This window comes from Gymnoscopelus braueri (assembly GCF_963280865.1).
Source record: "Gymnoscopelus braueri genome assembly, chromosome: 3".
Lineage (NCBI taxonomy): Eukaryota > Metazoa > Chordata > Actinopteri > Myctophiformes > Myctophidae > Gymnoscopelus > Gymnoscopelus braueri.
This window is the reverse complement of record NC_137612.1, coordinates 17,594,940-17,614,979: the sequence shown is the minus strand read 5'-3', so window position 1 is coordinate 17,614,979 and position 20,040 is coordinate 17,594,940. Positions and strand designations below refer to the sequence as shown.

Sequence of the window (20,040 nt, the reverse complement as noted above, 5' to 3'; positions counted from 1 at the left end):
CGTTTAAAACTAATACTGTATCAGACAAACGGTCCTGCCGGGCCCTTCACAATATGCATTTCTCGTGTATTAAGTGCTGCACCAAAGCAAGAGAAAAATATACATTTCATTTCAATGTTCATATGGGTTATAAGTATGATTTCTATACTATAATCTGAAAAGTAGGAGAATAACTGAATAGTTTACATGGATTCCAAGGGTAATGCTGGTGATTGATGATGAACTCATATGTGTTCTGCTGCGTAGTGAAAAAAAATAAATATCTGTAGAAATACCTGCATGCATGGAAAGCAGGCTATGTAGCAGTAAATAAGTTATATCTGTTCTGAAGTATTCATTAACAATAAAAAAAACACTGTTATAAGATTACCACATTTAAACAATCAACATTGTTGAAGCAGATCAATTTGATAAAGAGGACTACTTCAAGAAATACACATTTTGATATACTTAAATGTAATTCTTCCTAGCATGACTAAAACTAGCATTCACTGTTCCTGTTAGTATAACTATTTTCATTTATTGCACATTTACTGCACTCAGTGTATTCCAGCACAACAACAACAAACATGTTTATAATGTCATTAAGACAATATTTAACTTGAGAAACTACTTGCTAATTGTCTACAATGAATGCACTGACATAAAGCAGAAAATGGTGGAATGCCCATCCAGTGAAGACAGGAGAGAGTGAGGTCTGGAAGGGAACATAACGCCCACATGTGGCTGAGCAGTGGCCTGCATTACTAACATACCAAACAAGTACACAACATGGATTGTTGGCCTCTGACATAGAACCAGAGCTGTTGTGATGGTTTGTTACTGGGAATGGGGGGGGGGTCACCTTCTTCTTGCACTAAATTGCTTCTATAATAATAATAATTAATATTTTTGTTATTATTATGATTATGGTTATTATTATTGTTATGAACTATTTGTATAGTTTTTTTTTTAAAACAGAGACTTCACACTTCACACAGCATTAGATATAAAAACATAAATAAATGGTGTGAGAAACAATAAAAGAGCATAAAGGATACAAATGGGCAAGCAACAATAAAAAAGCATAAAAGGATATACAAGAGTGAAGAAATATAACAGTTGTGCGAGAAACATTTTAACAGAGTATAAAAGCATACAAATGTGCAAGAAACATAATAAGAGAGCATAAAAAGATAAAAATTAATGCTTCTTTGGGGTTTTATTGATTTGTGCGTTCTTTATATGTAAAGTAAAGCACTTTGTAACTATGAAAAGTTCTATGAATAGAAAATTGAAAATCAGCCAATGCAATGTTGGGGCTGTGTTGGTGAAAGTGTTTAGAATAAGTATGTCTCCTCTAAGCCTCTTTTGTACAGTGGTGTAAAGTTCAAAAGGTCATGATAACTCTTCCACTGACAGGGGTAGTTGGGCTATATTTAAGTTCTAGGGAGAGCAACCCTGACTCATGTGGACCCAACACATCCTCTTTACGTTCACAATAATTACTCAACCTTTCTGCTCAAGTGGCTTTAAAAAAACAGAGCTAACATTATGGTTATTAACAGTGATTATGTTCAACATTGATTGATATTTGACCTTCAAAGAAGAGGTAGAGGTGTTGAGATGTATAGAATACATTAACTTAACCACATTAACCCTGGTGTCCCTATTTTGGACATGCCATTATGCTCTGGGGCAAAAATATTTTAAATGTTTCAAAAGTTAAAAGAAAAGTCAGAATGCAGACCTCCGCCAGGCCGAATTGGCTACCCACTGTTCCCTGTTTAGTGAGAAATGTTACCCATAGATACTCTATACTATACACATACCTCATTGGCTGCTGCTGTTCATTGGAGTGATGTGGTATCGTTTTTGATTGATTAATTGAATACTTTATTAACAGTTTGCAAATAGTACAGTGGTACGATTATACAATGGTGCTAAAAGGATGACAGAAAAATCCCTGAGGGCTTATTTCCATTCTGATCCTGTGTATTCAAATCATTGAGACATTTAAAGACAATAATATACAATAACATACAAGACATCATCAACACTAGTAGCAGTAAAACATATATGTACAGTAAACAGTAGGGGGTGGGGGTGGGGTCATTTCTGGTGTTAAGCTTAGACGTTAATAGGACAGTTACAATTTGCAGACAGGTGCTCTTTTATGAAGGTTTTGAAGGAGGGTAAGATACAATCGTCGCAGCACTATTGATCCAGTCAAGTATACACCATGGTGGTACAGTGGTTAAAACACAACACTTGAAAAGAAGAGACTGTGAAGTTAATTGGTTTAAATCCACCTTTTGTAAGATCTTCAATCAGTATACGCCGATGTATGGTCAGATCGGCGGCTCTGGTCAGCGCACTCCCTCAAGTCCTTGCCTATCAATGTGCGAGCCGAGTTTGAAGCCGGTCAGTCCCATATATGCACGTGACCATATAGTATGTGCATGGGTATTAGCGGTCGGATCTGTGGCTCTGGACAACGGATCTCCGTATATGCCTATATATGGGCATATCGAGTTTGTTTATGGTTATGTCTGAGTCATAGTGACATGCCTATATATGGGCGTATCGTTTTTTTTTATGGTTATGTCAGAATGACGTGGCCGTAGTCCTGCCTATATATGGGTGTGAGTGAGTTTTGTCTATGGTCATGTCTGAGTCAGATCATGTCTGAAAGTGGGAATTACTTTTCCCGGGCCTGAGACCACACTTGGTGGGATTTGAACCCAGGACCTTGGGGACATGGAGAGAACATCTTAACACAGTGAGCCACCATGCTCCATGTTTCATTAGCTTTTTCCTTGTTTCTTAAGTGTTATTATGGATGTTAGTCTTCAAAACATGCTTTGCAGTAAAGAGTAGGTATATATATATATAGTTTTTCAACATAAATGCTTTATGACCTTATCCCCTGATGAGTTACAAAGTGGTCTATGCATTATCGAGCTTTTCTTTAAGGATCTTCTGTCAGTGTCCTACCCTAGAGCCCTGCTGTCATTAGGAAATGTCTGCAGGCTAACCATGTTGACTTTTTGAATGACAGTTGAGTTGGTTGATGATGGAATCAGTGGAAAGTAGAAACAGTGGGCTTTCCCACAGGAGCTGGGAAGACACTTTGAAATAAGAGTATCTTCTGAACCTTTATCAAGCACTGATCACCTTGATAAACCTATCAGAAGCCGTCTTTGCGACACTCCCTCCTAAAGGTACCTGTTAGGCACAGCACGCACTGGCAAAACAAACCTTTGAAGGTACCAAACTGAGGGATTAATCCTTTAATCCTGATACCCGTTTCAAAGGCTCATCAGCAGAAGAAACACCTCCTCAGTCCTTATGTGTTTGCTTCAATGGCTTAAACTTCCCACCATTTTAAATCACAGTTCTAGAAGATCTCAGCTGTTGAAAATAGGCAGTTGTGGTAAAAATCCTGTGTAATTCTCTCTGAGCTTAATGAGAATTATTATTATTATTATTATTATTTTTGCAGTGATATAATTTTATATCTTGTCTTATTTCCCCTTTGTGTTTTTAAACTCGCCAACCCCCAGAGCTATTTTGACATGTAGCGTACATGCATACCTATCTGCTCCTATCTCTTTACAGCATATCTGTGTCAGCAGTGAGCAGAGACGTACAGGAGCATGAGAAACACAGTAGAGCCCAGTCCTCAGTCCTAGAGATAGGGGTTGTGAGCTCAGCAGTAAACAACCATTGTGTGCTTTGCATGCATGCATAGTGCGTGTGTGTGTGTGTGTGTGTGTGTGTGTGTGTGTGTGTGTGTGTGTGTGTGTGTGTGTGTGTGTGTGTGTGTGTGTGTGTGTGTGTGTGTGTGTGTGTGTGTGTGTGTGTGTGTGTGTGTGTGTGTGTGAGTGCGTGTATGTAGGAGTGTATTAAGTAGTTTGCAGCTCTATTTGTTCAAGCATCTGTCTTTTGTCACCTTGGGTGACAGAGGTGGCACAACACACACACACACACACACACACACACACACACACACACACACACACACACACACACACACACACACACACACACACACACACACACACACACACACACACACACACACACACACACACACACACACACACACACACACACACACACACACACAGGACAGGTGCCTTATCATACCTGGATCTGCTGGGGTTGTTAGTTTAAATGTTTAGACTGGAAGGATGCTACAGAGAGTGGAGCGTAAATTTAACTCCAAGGTAAATTAAACACTTATAATTCCCACTCGGCGGAGCTTTCACGCATCGACATGGTGATGACACAGCTCTGTGGTCGGCCTGTTCGCCCGTTGAATCCTTTCACGATACCAGGTTAGAACAAAACGTGCCCTGACACAAAACGGACATTATATAGATGCAGCAAACACAGCTCGTTTAGGAATAAATATGCTTTGGAATGTGACTCCTCCGATAATATGACGTGCCAATGAAAGCAGGGTGAGAAAGTGATACATTTCAGTCATTTTCTGCTTCAAAACGCCTCAGAAGGATTCGCTGAAGGTACGGACATCATCAAAGGGGTGAGGCCTTCCCTCCCCAGTCAGCCACTGTTACAAAGAGAGGTTGACCTTGCCTTTGGCCTCTTGGCTGTCTGACAAAGCCCCCCCCCTTTCCTCTCCATGCTGTAGTGCAGTATGGCTGTCCTCTAAATGGAAGTAGCTGAGAGGCGAAGGGCAAACAGGCCTATGGAATATCAATGTGCGATGCTCTCAATTAAGATTAAAGCTTCAAATGGAATCCTATGGAGCCGCTTGCTTAAGAAATGCTTGACATTTTACCCTTGCTGACTCGGGACAAAAAGAAAAAAAAAAACCTGCATCACCAGTAGCACCGATACCACTAACTACCTTCACTAGCAGCCTCTCTTTCAGCTAGCTTTCCATCCACTGAATACATTTAGTAGATGGTTACTTAGGCTACAGTCACACGTCTAAGAAGTACGTGAAATGGATCATCTTACTGCCGGTGGATGATAAGAATACTGAAATATGAAAAAGCGTTTGGATCAGCAAAATGACAAACTAGGGGGAAATATGAGGCAGTCATGATAAACCCTTAGAGACAAATTCCCTGCAGCTAAATGGAAAAATGAGAGGGATGGTGAAAGGGAAAGAGACATAAAGCAAATATATATTTGCTATTTGTTTTTCTTACATTTATGTTTAAGATAGAATTTCTATAATGGATAATGAATGAGTATTACCCTGCCAGCATACCAAAAACTGTGGACAAAGGAAAAGACGCTTTGTTAATAAATGGTTTCATAAATTCACATATGATGTAGGGATGATCCGATTCCGAGTAGGAAATGTTGTTTATTTATTGAATTTATTTTAAGGGAAAGCAATTCACTTTGACTCATATTGTTCTTAGACATTATGGAACATTACACCTGGACATTGTCGGCATAAAGTCTGTGTTCATAGTTATAACATCACAGATCACAAAAGTGGGACAAACAATTCATCAACATTTCTGTCTAGATGTGGATTAGTATCAAACAATCCTGTGTCACAGAGAATGGCATCTTCCAAACGTTAATAATAGGCAGAGAGCAGTTTGAACTGAAAAGATTACTAAAACATAGAATGGATATGCTGTATGATTGAAGGCAGAATTTAGAATGTATACACAATTAAATATTATATCACTTTGCAAATGTACTGCAATGCAACAACTAATTTAATTATTTCAGTTGCACGTGATGCTAGATTAATATGAACTATGTTGATAATGTAAACTGAATGTGCCTTCTCCCTTACATAAAGTATCCCTGCATATACAAGTACATGAGTTCACCTACCACGTGTTTTACCAGTTATCTTCTATTTACAATGGCAATTCACCAACATTGCTGTACTTGTACTTGTAATATATATGTTTTATACATTCACTATAAAAACACAGGGGAAAGCCATTCACATGGCTATTTCATTTACCACCAACACATTTAACCTGCATTTATATGAACCTAAATAGACATCCATTGATATCACTGAACATATGGAACGCCTGGTGGAGATATAATATTTCATCTGTTTAAGTGAGAGAGCAGTGAAGGATTATGAATACGGTGTGGAAAATAAAAACAAAATGGAGCCTATCGTGTAAACTCCACCCCCGATAAACAGAATTCCACATCACCCTCCAACTCTGCAGTTAACTGAATCAATGCAATTCCAGTTGTGCTGATCTTGCAGACTGAAGCCCTTCCCCCACTCACTCTCTCTCTCTCACACACACACACACTCTCTCTCTCTCTCTCTCTCTCTCTCACACACACACAGACACGCCACACACACACGCACACGCACACACTTCTCCCCTCCCTGTGCAGGTCTACCCATCGTAACACATTAGCAGCAGAAACCATCACACAATCAAGATGAGGCGGTGGATGAGACGTCAGCCCAATTTGTTTCCTTCTTGGAGCAACATCACATTAGCTGGGTTGCTATACCCTTGAGCTAAATCCAAGTTCGCACAGAGGAAGGGGGCTGTTGGACAGGAGGGCAGCCATGTCAGCACTTTGCAGATGACTGCCAACATGTAACCAGCAGACCCAGCAGTCTCACATTTTAAAACATGCTTGATATTTTCATATATGGGTTTGGTATGTTTTTTGTTGTTGTAAATTCCCAAGCATGTGTGCACAGACTGCACACATCTATCTACATATTGTAGCTGGAAAATAAGGATCGGGTATAGAGATCGGCAGACAAAAAAAAATACAATTTTCAGTTCTAAATCAGCCCACCAGTAGTAACTGTCAACCAATGACTTTTTTTCAGAACGATTATTAAAAAAAAACATATTCCAGAGTGTATTATCCTTTATATGCCTCTATACAGAAATCTAAAGTCTGCATTTAAGGCCGTCGCTGAGCCCTCCATGAATCCTAAGACAAATGTTACAAAGAGAGGGCACTCAATAGTTCAATTATCTGATGCCCGTCTCACTTAATTAAACATATAATTGACCATCGAAGGACTAATGATAGCAATCCCATTACCCAAGAATCCATAGGATTTGGCATACCCACCAGTTGACCCCACTGTGGATTGACTGGCCTCACAGACAGGGTCAGATTGTATCCACTGTTCGCTGCTGTGACACTCCTGGTGACTACACACAGTCATACAGTTTCACCATGTGCCTCTCGCTGCACCTGCCAAAAATGGTTGGAGGAAAAATGCAATTACTGCAGGATTATCATACTGCTTTCCTTTGACTTTGTTGTGTGAATTTATGAATATATATGAATCTATCTTGCATCTCAATCCAAAAGAAATCCTTTTTGGGGGGGCCCGTTCATCTACATTTTGCTGGTAGCATTTTCTTTTCTTAAGACTGTTCCTTCAATAGGCTCTTTGTGCTTAGGAGAGGCTGCAATGGGGACTCTGCATATACCGTACTTTGTTCTGAATGGGTACAAATGTATTAACATCTCAAACCTGTCAAAAATGTATATATGCTCATTGTATTCAAAGCAGCAGTTTTTGCTACTTTGTTTTGATGCTGTTGTTAGGATATCCATGTTTTTTTTGTTGTAGTCTTTTGTAAACTTACATGTTCCACACATGAACCAGACAAAATATATGTAATTGTGTATAGACCATTATCATTATTTACTTGAAAATCCCAGAGGACATTTTAATTTCCATGTAGTGTGAGATAAAACACAAAGTCCTATGAGTCACCACCCCCCCCCCCCCCAACCCCACATTATCAGGGTCTCCTTCTGCACTCTTTTCCCACTGAATGTATCACCAACCTTTGGACTTCTCCACCACTCCCCGTAATAGCTCAATCTGACGGATCATTTAAAAGCTGGCTGAAACAGACAGATGGGTAATGGATTGCATTGCAAATCAATGCTCGGATCAATGGAAGACATGCATCAATAAAGGGATAGAGAGCTGCTGAAATAGACACCAGAGTTAATGTGGAACAGTGAGGAACAGCATTGTGCGTAGGCAGCACACAATGTAGATGGCTAATAGTTACCACAGATGCACTTTGGAATACGACTGTACGTGAACCAAACTTAAATTTGAAGTGCTAAAGCATGGTCTACTGACACACACACACACACACACACACACACACACACACACACACACACACACACACACACACACACACACACACACACACACACACACACATCATATCATTTCAACACTTCACACTCATCATCTTCTCTTGCCAATTTACACTAATGTGATCATGCACATACCCGAGTCAAACTATGGTTGTTATAAAACAGGCAATGGACAGGACTGCAGATTACAGTATCTGAAGAAGATGAGGCACAGAATATTAGAGCAAAGGACAAAGAACACTGTTCCAGGACAAGCCGAGTGAAGAGCTATCTTTTTTTCTCTGTATTAATCAGCGCAAGAACATATGAACAAACACACCAGGCCACTTTCATCAGTACGGGGAGGATATACTTCAGATAAACAAACTGGGGGTAATTTTTCATGGTAGGAAAGCATGCTGACCTAATGTCCTAGAACACATGGTGGACACCACAAGTGTTCAACCTTTGTGGGGCTCAGGTGTTGCGGACAAAGTTGAGTCATCATCAGGGTTTTAGAGGTCTTTGACTGTTTCTCACTGGTAACGGTAGATTAGTTCCTGGTAATTTCTATTTCCATTGAAGTGATTATATGACCTAATTGCAATTAATATTAGAGTAAAATGAAATATATTATATTTAAGGACATAGCTGCACGAGACAGCCCATTTTGTACTACACAAATAAGAGGCAAGGCACTACAGCTGTTTCACATGGGCTCCAGCCATAAATCTCTGGTGAATGGATGGTTTAAAGGGTGGGTGCTAAGGAGCAGCTGTACCCATCTAAAAATAGCGGCCACACTGCTGTCGGACGGTGTGTACAAGCTCGCCACAAAGTTAGCACAAAAGAACCTATGAACAATGTATTTTACCTGCGTTAGCCTAACAGCGGCATCAGCATTTGAACAGCAAAAGAGAAGATGACGCAGATGACTTTTGCACAAAATGACTGTCGTTACAGTACTATGACACTACAACAACTGACTCACATATGATCCAAACAACCACCAGGAATCAGCACAAACTCTGACCACATATTTGTGCTTCTCTTCATTTTCCAGTTACTTGAACGTTCATTATCAGTTGTTTTGTTGCCCTCGGGCAGAACACTCCCTGCCCTGTCTGGTATGGTGACTATACCACTGGGCTCCCTCATGGAAAACAATGCTGGGGATGGCCTGGCAAAAAGGATTAATCATGACAGTGGGACAGTTCAACCAAGTAACGTTCTGCAAGCTCCGCACATTTTATCTCTGCTTTCTTATAGGTTATTTTATACATTTAAAGGAGGTACTGAATTCTTAGTTCCAGCTGATAATACTGGGTAAAGTGTGTGTGTGTGTGTGTGTGTGTGTGTGTGTGTGTGTGTGTGTGTGTGTGTGTGTGTGTGTGTGTGTGTGTGTGTGTGTGTGCGTGCGTGCGTGTGTTGTATGTACATGCATTCATACTGTAGTATATGTGTGCAATTGTGGGTTTGTGCATAGTTACATATACGTATATGTGTAGTATACTGTATGTGTAGTATGTGCATACATATACATACATGTGTGTGTGTGTGTGTGTGTGTGTGTGTGTGTGTGTGTGTGTGTGTGTGTGTGTGTGTGTGTGTGTGTGTGTGTGTGTGTGTGTGTGTGTGTGTGTGTGTGTGTGCGTGTGTTGTATGTACATGCATTCATACTGTAGTATATGTGTGCAATTGTGGGTTTGTGCATAGTTACATATACGTATATGTGTAGTATACTGTATGTGTAGTATGTGCATACATATACATTTACATACATGTGTGTGTGTGTGTGTGTGTGTGTGTGTGTGTGTGTGTGTGTGTGTGTGTGTGTGTGTGTGTGTGTGTGTGTGTGTGTGTGTGTGTGTGTGTGTGTGTGTGCATACTGTAGGTATGTTTTCACACTCTGAGTCAATGTAACTGCTAAGCACATTGCAAAAGGTGAACCATGTCTAGAGATGCTAAACAGTGCCTCTGGGAATGGTTATAGCTCACAATCTGTCTAATGAAGGACAAGTAATCAAGACTCAGTCCCATAAATCACAGAATAATTAAAGGTTTACTTCAGGAACAACATTTTATTATTCTATCCTCCTGGCAACCAGAATAAATGAATGACAAAATGTTTCATGTTTACGTTGAATTACAAAACTTATTTAGCACTCCTTTCCTATTCATCTGTGCCATAGTAAACAACGCAAGTGGACTCACTGGTCAATACCGAAAACCCAGGAACAAAGGGGGTGGGGCAGTGGGTGGGTGGTGGAGGTATGGATATAAATCCAGTAATCAATAGGAAAACTGTGTCTGTCTGTTTGTATCATTCTTGGACCAGTCAGAGGTTCAGGGACAGGGGGTCATGGTTATGATACCAGTGTGTTAATAGAAACCTGTCTTGAGGCATCGTGGGTGACTCAGGTACAGAGAATGATTTTCTGAGGACATAGACATTTATATATAAATGTTGAATGAATGAAAATGTATATATATAAATGTATAATATATTAGACTGGCATCCGTTATGCCCACCAATAACTTCCTGAGATGACCACCATCACTACAGTGGGATCAGCTCACCATAGGGGAGCTACAAGGTTAATTCAGATCTGCACAATTATGTGCTGATGCCTAGTAATGCAATGTCTTTGCCAAACAGGAGCACTTTACCCAGCATGCACCAGGAGAAGTTCTGCTATGAGAACTCTCGGGTACTAACAGATGAGACCTAAACAGGACATCAATTGAGGACAGTATGTGGCCACTCTGCCCATGTAAACAGGATTTTATTTTATTAAAGTATTTTATTTTATTTGATACTATTAGGTAAGAGAGACCTGCAATAAAGCGATCACGAAAGGGATTCTAACTTGTGGATTGTCTCTGCAATAATCCCATCCCAAATCAAGATATTCCACTGTTTTTGGAATACATGTCTGACATTAGCAATGTTTTCTTTTTTATTCCAAATAATATGCAATTCCTTAACACTTTGATATGAGACAGAGCAGATGTAGGAAGACAATAAACCACCAAATCACACCGTCAGCAAGTATTTTTCTTTACCTAGGATAGGGCTCTCTCTGGTGGTTAAGGAATGACATTGTTGCTACTCCTACTCCACAAAGAGTAGAATATCATCACATGAGTAGGCTATAGTAGGCGCTCTATCAAATTAAGTTTTTAAAAAAATGGTGGGAAAAAATGCATCAATTATGCACTAAATCACACGGCATATTGCCTTAATTGTTGTTCTGTTAAGTAGACTATGCAAGGACCTCACTGTTTACCAATGAGCTGAATCTAATATTTGCAGACTGCTGTGTTGTGGATTGCCTGTCGCTTCTTTCATTACAAGCACAGTGGTTGCTTTGCAACAGCCAATTAAAATTGAATACTATTCTCTCACACATTACCAACCGTGCATTTAATACTTTTAAATCAATTCCCTTAAGCTGCACCATTTTACATATTGAATACAAAGGATTTTGATATGCATGCCTTGTGGGAGACAAATGCACCACAGGAAGATTTTGTGAAATTCTGGTAGTTCCCTGATAATAATTTGCTCACTGTATTTAGCCTGGTGGGTAGTAATGGCTTGTAATAAATTAAAACAATTTGTTACGCTACTGGGTTGTTGTTTTCTTTTATATGAACTATATATATTAACTATATAATAATAAAAATAATAATAATCACCATCATCATCACTCATTTAATTCTTAGCATTATTGTTGTACTAAAACCACCTCAAGTGCAGAATACACTGTGGCTGCATTGTAAGTTATCAAACATTTCGTTAACTAACAAAATACTAGGTTGGTAAAAGTCCTCCATTCATATATTCCTATAATAAACATACTTAAGTGTCAAAAGTAAAAGTTCAAAAGTCATTGCATTTGGCACAAGGAATCCATCTTCAAGGAAGATAATGGAATAAAATATTTAGTATAACGTTGACTAAAATGAAAATGTGTTGAATTACAACATTTTGCTAATATATGAAGTATTGATAACATCCAATTGATTATCTAGTTTTTGCTTTGTCCTCTACATGCTGTAGGCCTATATAAAATATGCAAGGTAGCTTCTTCATTTGTCAGCAAATCTGTTCTTATGTCGGACAGCATGTTACTTATGGCTATGTTGTGGTTAAACATTACTCACACAAAACTCGGACACAGCATTTCAAGCATGTTTCTTAATGAAGCCACAGCAGTCACTTGGACATTTTCACAGACCTTGGAGCTGAAAAGCAAAATGTGAAAACATTAAAATGCCAGAACTAGTAGTGCACAACCTGCACATACAGAGCTACATTTCAGAACAACATCTGTGGTCAACTTTTTATAGTGCATATAGATTTTATTCCCATTAACATGACATGGCACAAATAGCCTTCTGCTCCACAGCTGAACAGGACAACAGCTGCTTATTTTTTTAGATTTTGCATTGAGGAAACTGTAAAGCACATTTCCCATTATATTGGGAAATTAGTAAACACAAAATACTGATATAGTAATATATATATATTTGTTGCTGTCCGGCAGAAACCAGCTAACTCCATTTTTACGCTTTTGCATTTTTTTCCCATAAATCAGTGCTATTGAACACCGTTTTGGAACCACTGGGCTACATAATCAACTAATGCTATCTAGGTTTTATTTGCTTGTGTATTCAACTTCCATAGAAATGTTCCTCTAAGGCAGCTATTCACTAAGAAACGTACAAATGGGGCAATGATACAACTTTTAGTTGAAAAAATACAACTTTTTTATTCTTTTTGAGATATTTTATTCCTCAATGCACAAATGAGACTCACAGACGCTCTGCAATCATGATAGAATGCAGCCATAGCAGACGTATATTTAATTCAAATAACCATGCATTCTATAAACAGACTCAGTCTCACAGCACTTATATATAGATCACTATATATTTTAGATTGAAATTAAATCATTTTCACTCATTTTGCTTTTGCACTCAAGTCTTCCTTGACATGGACAGAATATCAGTATAGCACAAGGTATATGATTAGAATAAGACCTTCTCTATCAGAAGTCAATTACATTTATCTTACAGTCGAGGTACAAACTGTAAAAATGAAAAAGTAGTTAGTACAGTAATGTTGAAGGCACAGTAGTGTTGAAATGATATAATATTGCCCCAAACCCATTCTTCTTAAAGCATACTCACAAAATAGTCTAACAACTCCTTTCCTTGTAACCTAAATCCCTAATTCCCAGCATTACCGCCTGATACTTCTGTTGCACAAGGTTTCGCTCCACAAAAATCTTAAAACTGTTGATACTATGCTTTCACACTTTAGTATTTCAGTTATAAAGCCATTTTTTGTTGAATTTGTCGCTGAAGCCTACATCAGGCATGAGAGTCCTATTAATGTACACATCTGACTCTTGGCAATGTGCCCACACCCACATTGTCCACAAGCAGGCCCGGATTCCGCCCCTGCACGCACTCTGTCTGTGTCTCGTGTTGCATGTGCACGCTAGGTCCTGTAGTCAAGTTGGTGACATCCGCCAGCTCCTGCCTGTGGGACAACATGCCCATCATGTGCTCCAGCTTAGCGCGGATGGTGCAGTAGTGCTGCTGGCGCTCTTTGGACAGCTTGTGGAAGCTGTCCCTCAGGTCACTGTCCGCGGCTGCTGAACCCTGACGGATGGGAGGGCGGCAGTCCGGTCCTTGGTGGGTGTTGTGCCGTCTTGGAGATGCAGAGCTCGAATCGGATGAAGGGGAAGTAACGCAACCCTGGGTGGTGCTCGCCGGGTTAATGCTGCTAGCCGTGGATGTTATAGGATTTGACTGCTGCTGGCCTGTGTGCTGGGGCAAACACTGTAGGTCGGTCTGTATGTCACTGTCTGCTATGGAGCTGCCAGTCTGAGTGGAGACATGACAGGACACAGCGGTGGGATTCACTAGCTCCATGACTGCTGAGGTATGGGTAGCTAAACACTGGGGGGCGCTGTCAGCCAGGATCTCCTCTTGTAGTTGCTGCTGCTCAACCGATCCTATGGTGGAGGAGTTAGACGCTGGCCTGCTTTTATGACCGGTCTCCCCATCTAGGGGTTCACAGGGGGGCTGTAACTCAGGGACCTGGGCCCGAGACTTGTGGTTCGGTGTGCTGGTCAGACATACTGGCTCCATTGTCCTCCCCTTGGTATTATGAGGGGAGGCAAGGACTGAGTGTTTGATGAGCAGGTGGTCATAGATACCACTGTTGCGAGCACTGGAGGGGAAGCGAGGACCAATAGGCAGGGACTGGGCATAAAGGATGCGGAACTCCTCATCAAAGTTCTCTGAGATCTGGCCAGACAGCTCAATAAGATTGCTGCTGTTCAGTTTACCATCAGTCCAGTTGAACCTGCAGACAATAATGGAATTTAGCAACATAACTGATTGAATGCAGTGGTGTGGGTGGTGGGTGATTTCAGCAGGCAAAGCTGGCCTGTTTAAAACAAATTATGTAAGTAAGCTCATACATGCGCGAATGCAGGGGAGTGGCTATCACATGCAGAGCCTAAATCCACAACAGAGTTCACCAAAGTTGAACTATATGTGAGGCAGGAGTTCGCTCGCATAGAATAGGAGTGAACGGGAGGCGAATATTTAATTTGTGCATGTGTACACTCTGGGCTGTGTGTGACGATGGTAGCTTGTATGACGAAGGATTTCACCCAATTACACCTGTAAGCCTGTGATGCTGACAAAGTTGAAGTGGAGGAGTTGGAGTTTAAGTTGACTACATCTGTTAATAAATCGTCCATCCCCACACACATGCCTCTGTCATGAAAGCATTTTCCATCTGCTCTGACTTGTATCATCTTGCCCCTCTGTTCAATAATCTGGGACCACAACTATTCTGCTGAAATAACGTAACGATCGTGACTTTCCTTGAACAGCTGGGGCGTATAGCCAGACTGCTGGGGCTTGTAGCCAGACTGCTGGGGCTTGTAGCCAGACAGTTGGATGCTCGTACCCAGGCTGATAACCAGGCTATTGGGGCTTGTAGCCGGGCTCATAGCCAGACTATTGGGATTCGTAGTCGGGCTATCAGCCACAGCAGTCTGGCTATCAGTCCGGCTACCAGCCGCAGCCACCCATTTCGGATGCTGTCAATGCACTGAATGGGACATTATCACGTTTAATCAGACTATTGATTGGTCTAAGTAGGTGAGACACTGACCTACCGACAGGGCTCAGTAGGTGTTTTGTATAAATTAGTTTTGTACCGTGACGGAGGCGCGCCGTCTCAAGCGAACTTGAGCCACGAGAGGCACCACCGAGCGAGCGAAAGCGAGCAAGTTGCCGTCCCGAACGTTGCGAAGTTCGCTTGAGCCGACTCAGCGAACTTTCATCAACTCACAGAATAATGACAAAACACCTACTGAGTCCCGTCGGTAGGTCAGTATCTCACCTACCAATCAATAGTCTGATTAAACGTGATAATGTCCCATTCAGTGCATTGACAGCATCCGAAGTCAGGCAGTCTGGCTATGTGCTTGACTACCAGCCCCAGCTGTCCAAAGACAGTCCCCATCGATACGCTGCTTCAACTGAAAGATCACATCCCAGGTTATTTAAGAGAGGGGCAAGGTGCTACAAGCCAGAGCAGACTCATACAGAAGCTCCAATGTGTGTGGGGGTGGCTGATTTGTATTTTGTGCATCAGAGTCTAATTAGTTTGACTGCTTAATAAAGTATTCAATCAATCAAAAACAAATGCCCACAGAAATCCAGAAATAAAACTTCATATATTGGAGTCTGGAGGATAGGCTTTTTTTTCTCCCTCTGCATTTTCAATAGTGACAGCGAGACAGTAAAGGCGGGAGAGAGAGGGGATCACATGAAGCAAAAGGCCTCAGGTCTGAGGCGAGAAGGACTATAGACATTTTTATGTGGCATGTGCTCTTACCATGTAAACCACAGGGCACCCAAAGATAGGCATTATTTAAGGACGTTAAAGGTAAGCGTCTTCATTTAATCGTACTCTTATTTGACTTTAGTGGAGCTGTTAAGTGGGTCCTTACCTGTAGGAGCCTGTAGCCACTCTGTTTCCATCAATCAGCATGAATCGCTCATGAACTTTACCCATAATCCTTGCCCCTGATCTCGTGAAATATGTTGCACCGGTGATGGTTCGCACTCGCATTTGCTAAGGATTAAACAAAGAAATATACAGGCTCTTTCAAAACAAGATTCAAGGGAGATACAGATGACATCAAATGTTAAAAACACAACCCTTTACAGTTCAGTTGTGAATAAACATCAAAACCACACCTAGTATTACTAAATAAACCACATACCTGAAGGTCATCCAACCTCACACCGAAGTTGCTGCACATCTTGAGGAAAGAGGGTGCATTCGACTGATCAAGGAGGATGTAGACAGGGACCTTTCGGAGTGTGCATGCTTCCTTAAGATCCTTAAAGATATCCAGGTCTGTCAGAGAGTCTGTAACTATGGCAATAACCTGCAATGAAAGAAATGCTTCAGTAATATAATTCATTTTGGGCTGCAGCCTTGGTATCCCAGATGCAATGTGTGATTGTGTTTTCATTAAGCTCAAATCCAGGGCCTTACTCAAACATAGAGGCAGCGTCTCTGTTGGACACACTCTGTATAAGACGTGCTGTGATGAGCTTCTCTATTGACTGTGGTTTGTTACCATGACAATCAGTTGTCAGCAAACAAATGAGTTCCCGACAGGAGACAGGTGGACGTGGTAGGGAATGGGATCATTGCATTTTTCAGTTTTGTCACAAGTACATTTGGAATTTCACATTGTGTTGTAAACGTTGTGCAGTGTGCAATGGAGACATTTCTCAGATGTTTCAGACTAGTGTCATCAATGAGGTTTAGTAAGGAGTTTGTACAGGTGACTACATCATCGACATCAGGCACCCAACATTCAAAACCCAAGGTAACTGTATCTTTGACGTCATAAGTGTGCCACGTTAACAATATTATTTTCTGCACAGGACATGCATAGTGCATTGTGTGCCATAAAAGGTGGTAGATGATAGTTTTACATTTCAAAAAGGACAATCACACAATATTCATGTATTCATGTGGTTAGGATTTTTTTTTGCCCCCCCAGACATCCCATTTTCATATTACACCATTCATCGTGTAAGTAATATGTCATTTGATACTGATATACAGCTTCTGGTTACAAACCCATCCTCACCTACACAGGACATTCACTGCATAAAGTGAATGAAAAGGTGCATGGCAACATTCATAGTCAGAAGCAAAGCATGTTCAGGCACACCAGAATTAATAAATATCTATGTTGGAATGCTTGTCATCAAGCCTGCCATCTAAACTGACAGATCCCAACACGTCCACCATTAACTAACTGTAGGCCTATATGAATATTTTTAGATGATGGCCCTAAAATTAACCACTAAAGTCGGAGCCTGCTCAGGGAAGTCAAATATGCTACATGTGAACCAGCTCAGCTGCTTAGTGACAGAAATGTATTTTTAGATGTTATACAGAAATTCACCCAAATTAGTACATTGACAAATGAACAGGCCCATTTGTCTATATTTAGCTGGACTGGATACAATGTTCTATTATTTAGTATTGCCTATCGGTTATATATTTAAATAATTATTTAAACTGGTTAAAACCAGTGGTGTAAAGTAACTAAGTACATGATGTACTTAAGTACACTTTTGAGGATTTTTATTAATTTACTGGAGTATTTTCCATTTCAATACTTTTTCTTCTACTCCACTACATCTCAGAGGCAAATATTGTACTTTTACTCCACTACAATTGACAGCTTTAGTTACAAGTTACTTTGTAGATTTAGATTATTACTACAAGATATACATTAACCACTTCAACCCTATATACATTTCGGCCATTTCGCCCAAAAATAGCCAATCTACAAGCATTGTGAGCAAAAGATGTTTATACATTTTTAGAACTTGTGAAATGGGACAGTCTGCACAATGAGTACTTTAAGTACATTCTGATGCCAATACTTTTGTACTTTTACTCAAGTAAGTTTTGATGACCAGAATTGTACTTGTAACAGGGTATTTCTACATTGCAGTATTGATACTTTTACTTAAGTAAAAAATGTGAATACTTTTTCCACCGCTGGTTAAAACAATAAGTCTTAAAGCTTATCTAAGAGATTGAATTCTTAATCATCTACCTCTTTAGCACTTTTAATCATCCGTCTCGCAGCCTCCTTGCAACTATAAATGCATTCCCCATAGTAACTGGGTTGGAAGTGAGCCACGGCGCGGGTGACCCCCCGGTAGGAGCCCGTGGTGAAGGCGGGCCAACCGATCTCCAGCATCGGGGGCTCCGCGTCCGACAGCTCGGGGAAGTACGTGACGGAGGAGCAGTCCATGGAGGCGCTCACTGACTGCTCCATGATGGCGGAGTCTCCATCTCCGTGGACCGTCGCCGAGAACCGTGGCTTCACCGCCGAGCGGACGATCCGCTGCATCTCGTCGTCGGACAGAAAGTTCGGGATTTTCTCTTTGCGGAGGAAATCCAAGAAATGACCGACCCCTCCAGAGACGAGCTCTTCCAGCGCCAGCCGGTGTCTTTCGTTGTACAACTCCTGGAGATTCAGGAGGTCGTTCATGCCCGGCTTCTTTGGACCCCACCGAGCCGGGGAGTCGTCTAAACATTGCGATAGCGCCATGATAATAGCCTAAAAGTCTTTTCTCTTTTTTGAATAATAACAACGTGCAGGTAACCGACTTAGAATTTGTATTTCGCTTCCACGTCGACGTCGGCGAGTCGCCGCTCCGCATTGGCTGTCTGACTGTTGTCCCGCGTTGCCAGGTTTTGTTGAGAGAAACAAGCAACCGGGTCTATGAAAACAAGCCCAGAAGAAGCAACTTAGGTCACATGAGCACTTTGGACCTATATGCATCGGCTATTTGAAAATAGCTAGCTCCACAAAAAAAATTGCTAGCTCTACATAAAAAATAGCTAGATCTACAAGCTCACAACGCGTCGCGATGGGACACGTTGTGAGCTTGTAGATCTGTTTAAAAAAACATATTGAAGAAAATGTGAGAAAAAAATAAGCTCTGGTCCACAGCCTGAAGGAGTTCTCCTTCAGGCTGTGGACCAGAGCTAAGAAAAAATATATAACAACACAAATCTTGTATGGGGGAGGGGGGGTGGTCCCTCCCTGGCACAAAATATTTCAGATAGGGGGGTCTGTTGACAAATATATATTAATTTGGGGCTCCTTGCCCTGAAAATGTTTAAGAACCACTGGTTTAAACAACATTAGGAAACAAGCCCGAATAAGCAACTTACACTTTAGAAACAAGCCCAAGAAACAGTCTGCAACCCGTGTTCTGTCCTCGATGTGTTTGAGGGAGGGTAGCTACACAATAGACAGACACATGACAACCCGCAAACTACCAATATTTGCAAGCGACTTTACAGAAAAAAAGCACAAAGTCGCTTATAATAAGCGGACATGGCAACCCTGTCTGACTGTTGACCGACCTGAATGTAAAGATGTGAAAGCCTCCCGGAAATCGCCGATCTACAAGTACACGATGCGTTGCGTCCGCCACGCTTCGTGGACTTGTAGGACGTTGATTTTCGGAACGCGGCACCGTCGCACGACGGATTATAAACTCTGCAGGGGCTGTCACTCTGAGGCACAACCGACGCTCATTGGTCCGTTTGGAGGCAAACAAACCGAATGGTACCTCCCTCTCTCTCTGCCCCGCCCATGATCTGGCGACACTGTAGTTACACTGTACATACCCAGGATTGCCATGTCCGCTTATTATAAGCGACTTATAACTTTTCCTGTAAAGTTGCTTGTAAATATTGGTAGTTGCTGGTTGCGTTTTTTTTTTGCTTGTTTCTAAGTGTAGTTGATTTTTTTTTAATGTTTGATTTAACAGTCCTCAAACATTTGC

The 20,040-nt window shown here is 41.1% G+C and overlaps 1 protein-coding gene across 2 annotated transcripts; it reads right to left on the bottom strand.

Moving 5' to 3' along the window:
* Nucleotides 1-12,884: 12,884 nt before the first annotated feature.
* On the bottom strand, nucleotides 12,885-18,918 carry fam83d (family with sequence similarity 83 member D). Of its 2 annotated transcripts, XM_080423763.1 has the most exons (5): nucleotides 18,291-18,918; nucleotides 16,422-16,589; nucleotides 16,146-16,270; nucleotides 13,546-14,479; nucleotides 12,885-13,491 (listed from the first exon to the last, which is right to left on the bottom strand). In XM_080423763.1, exons 1-5 carry the CDS (start codon nucleotides 18,789-18,791, stop codon nucleotides 13,477-13,479), a joined length of 1,743 nt encoding a protein of 580 aa, XP_080279889.1. In that variant the 5' UTR covers nucleotides 18,792-18,918; the 3' UTR covers nucleotides 12,885-13,476. The 2 variants fall into 2 exon arrangements, with proteins under 2 accessions (XP_080279889.1, XP_080279888.1); XM_080423762.1 differs by having other exon boundaries at nucleotides 12,885-14,479.
* Between the last annotated feature and the right edge of the window lie 1,122 nt (nucleotides 18,919-20,040).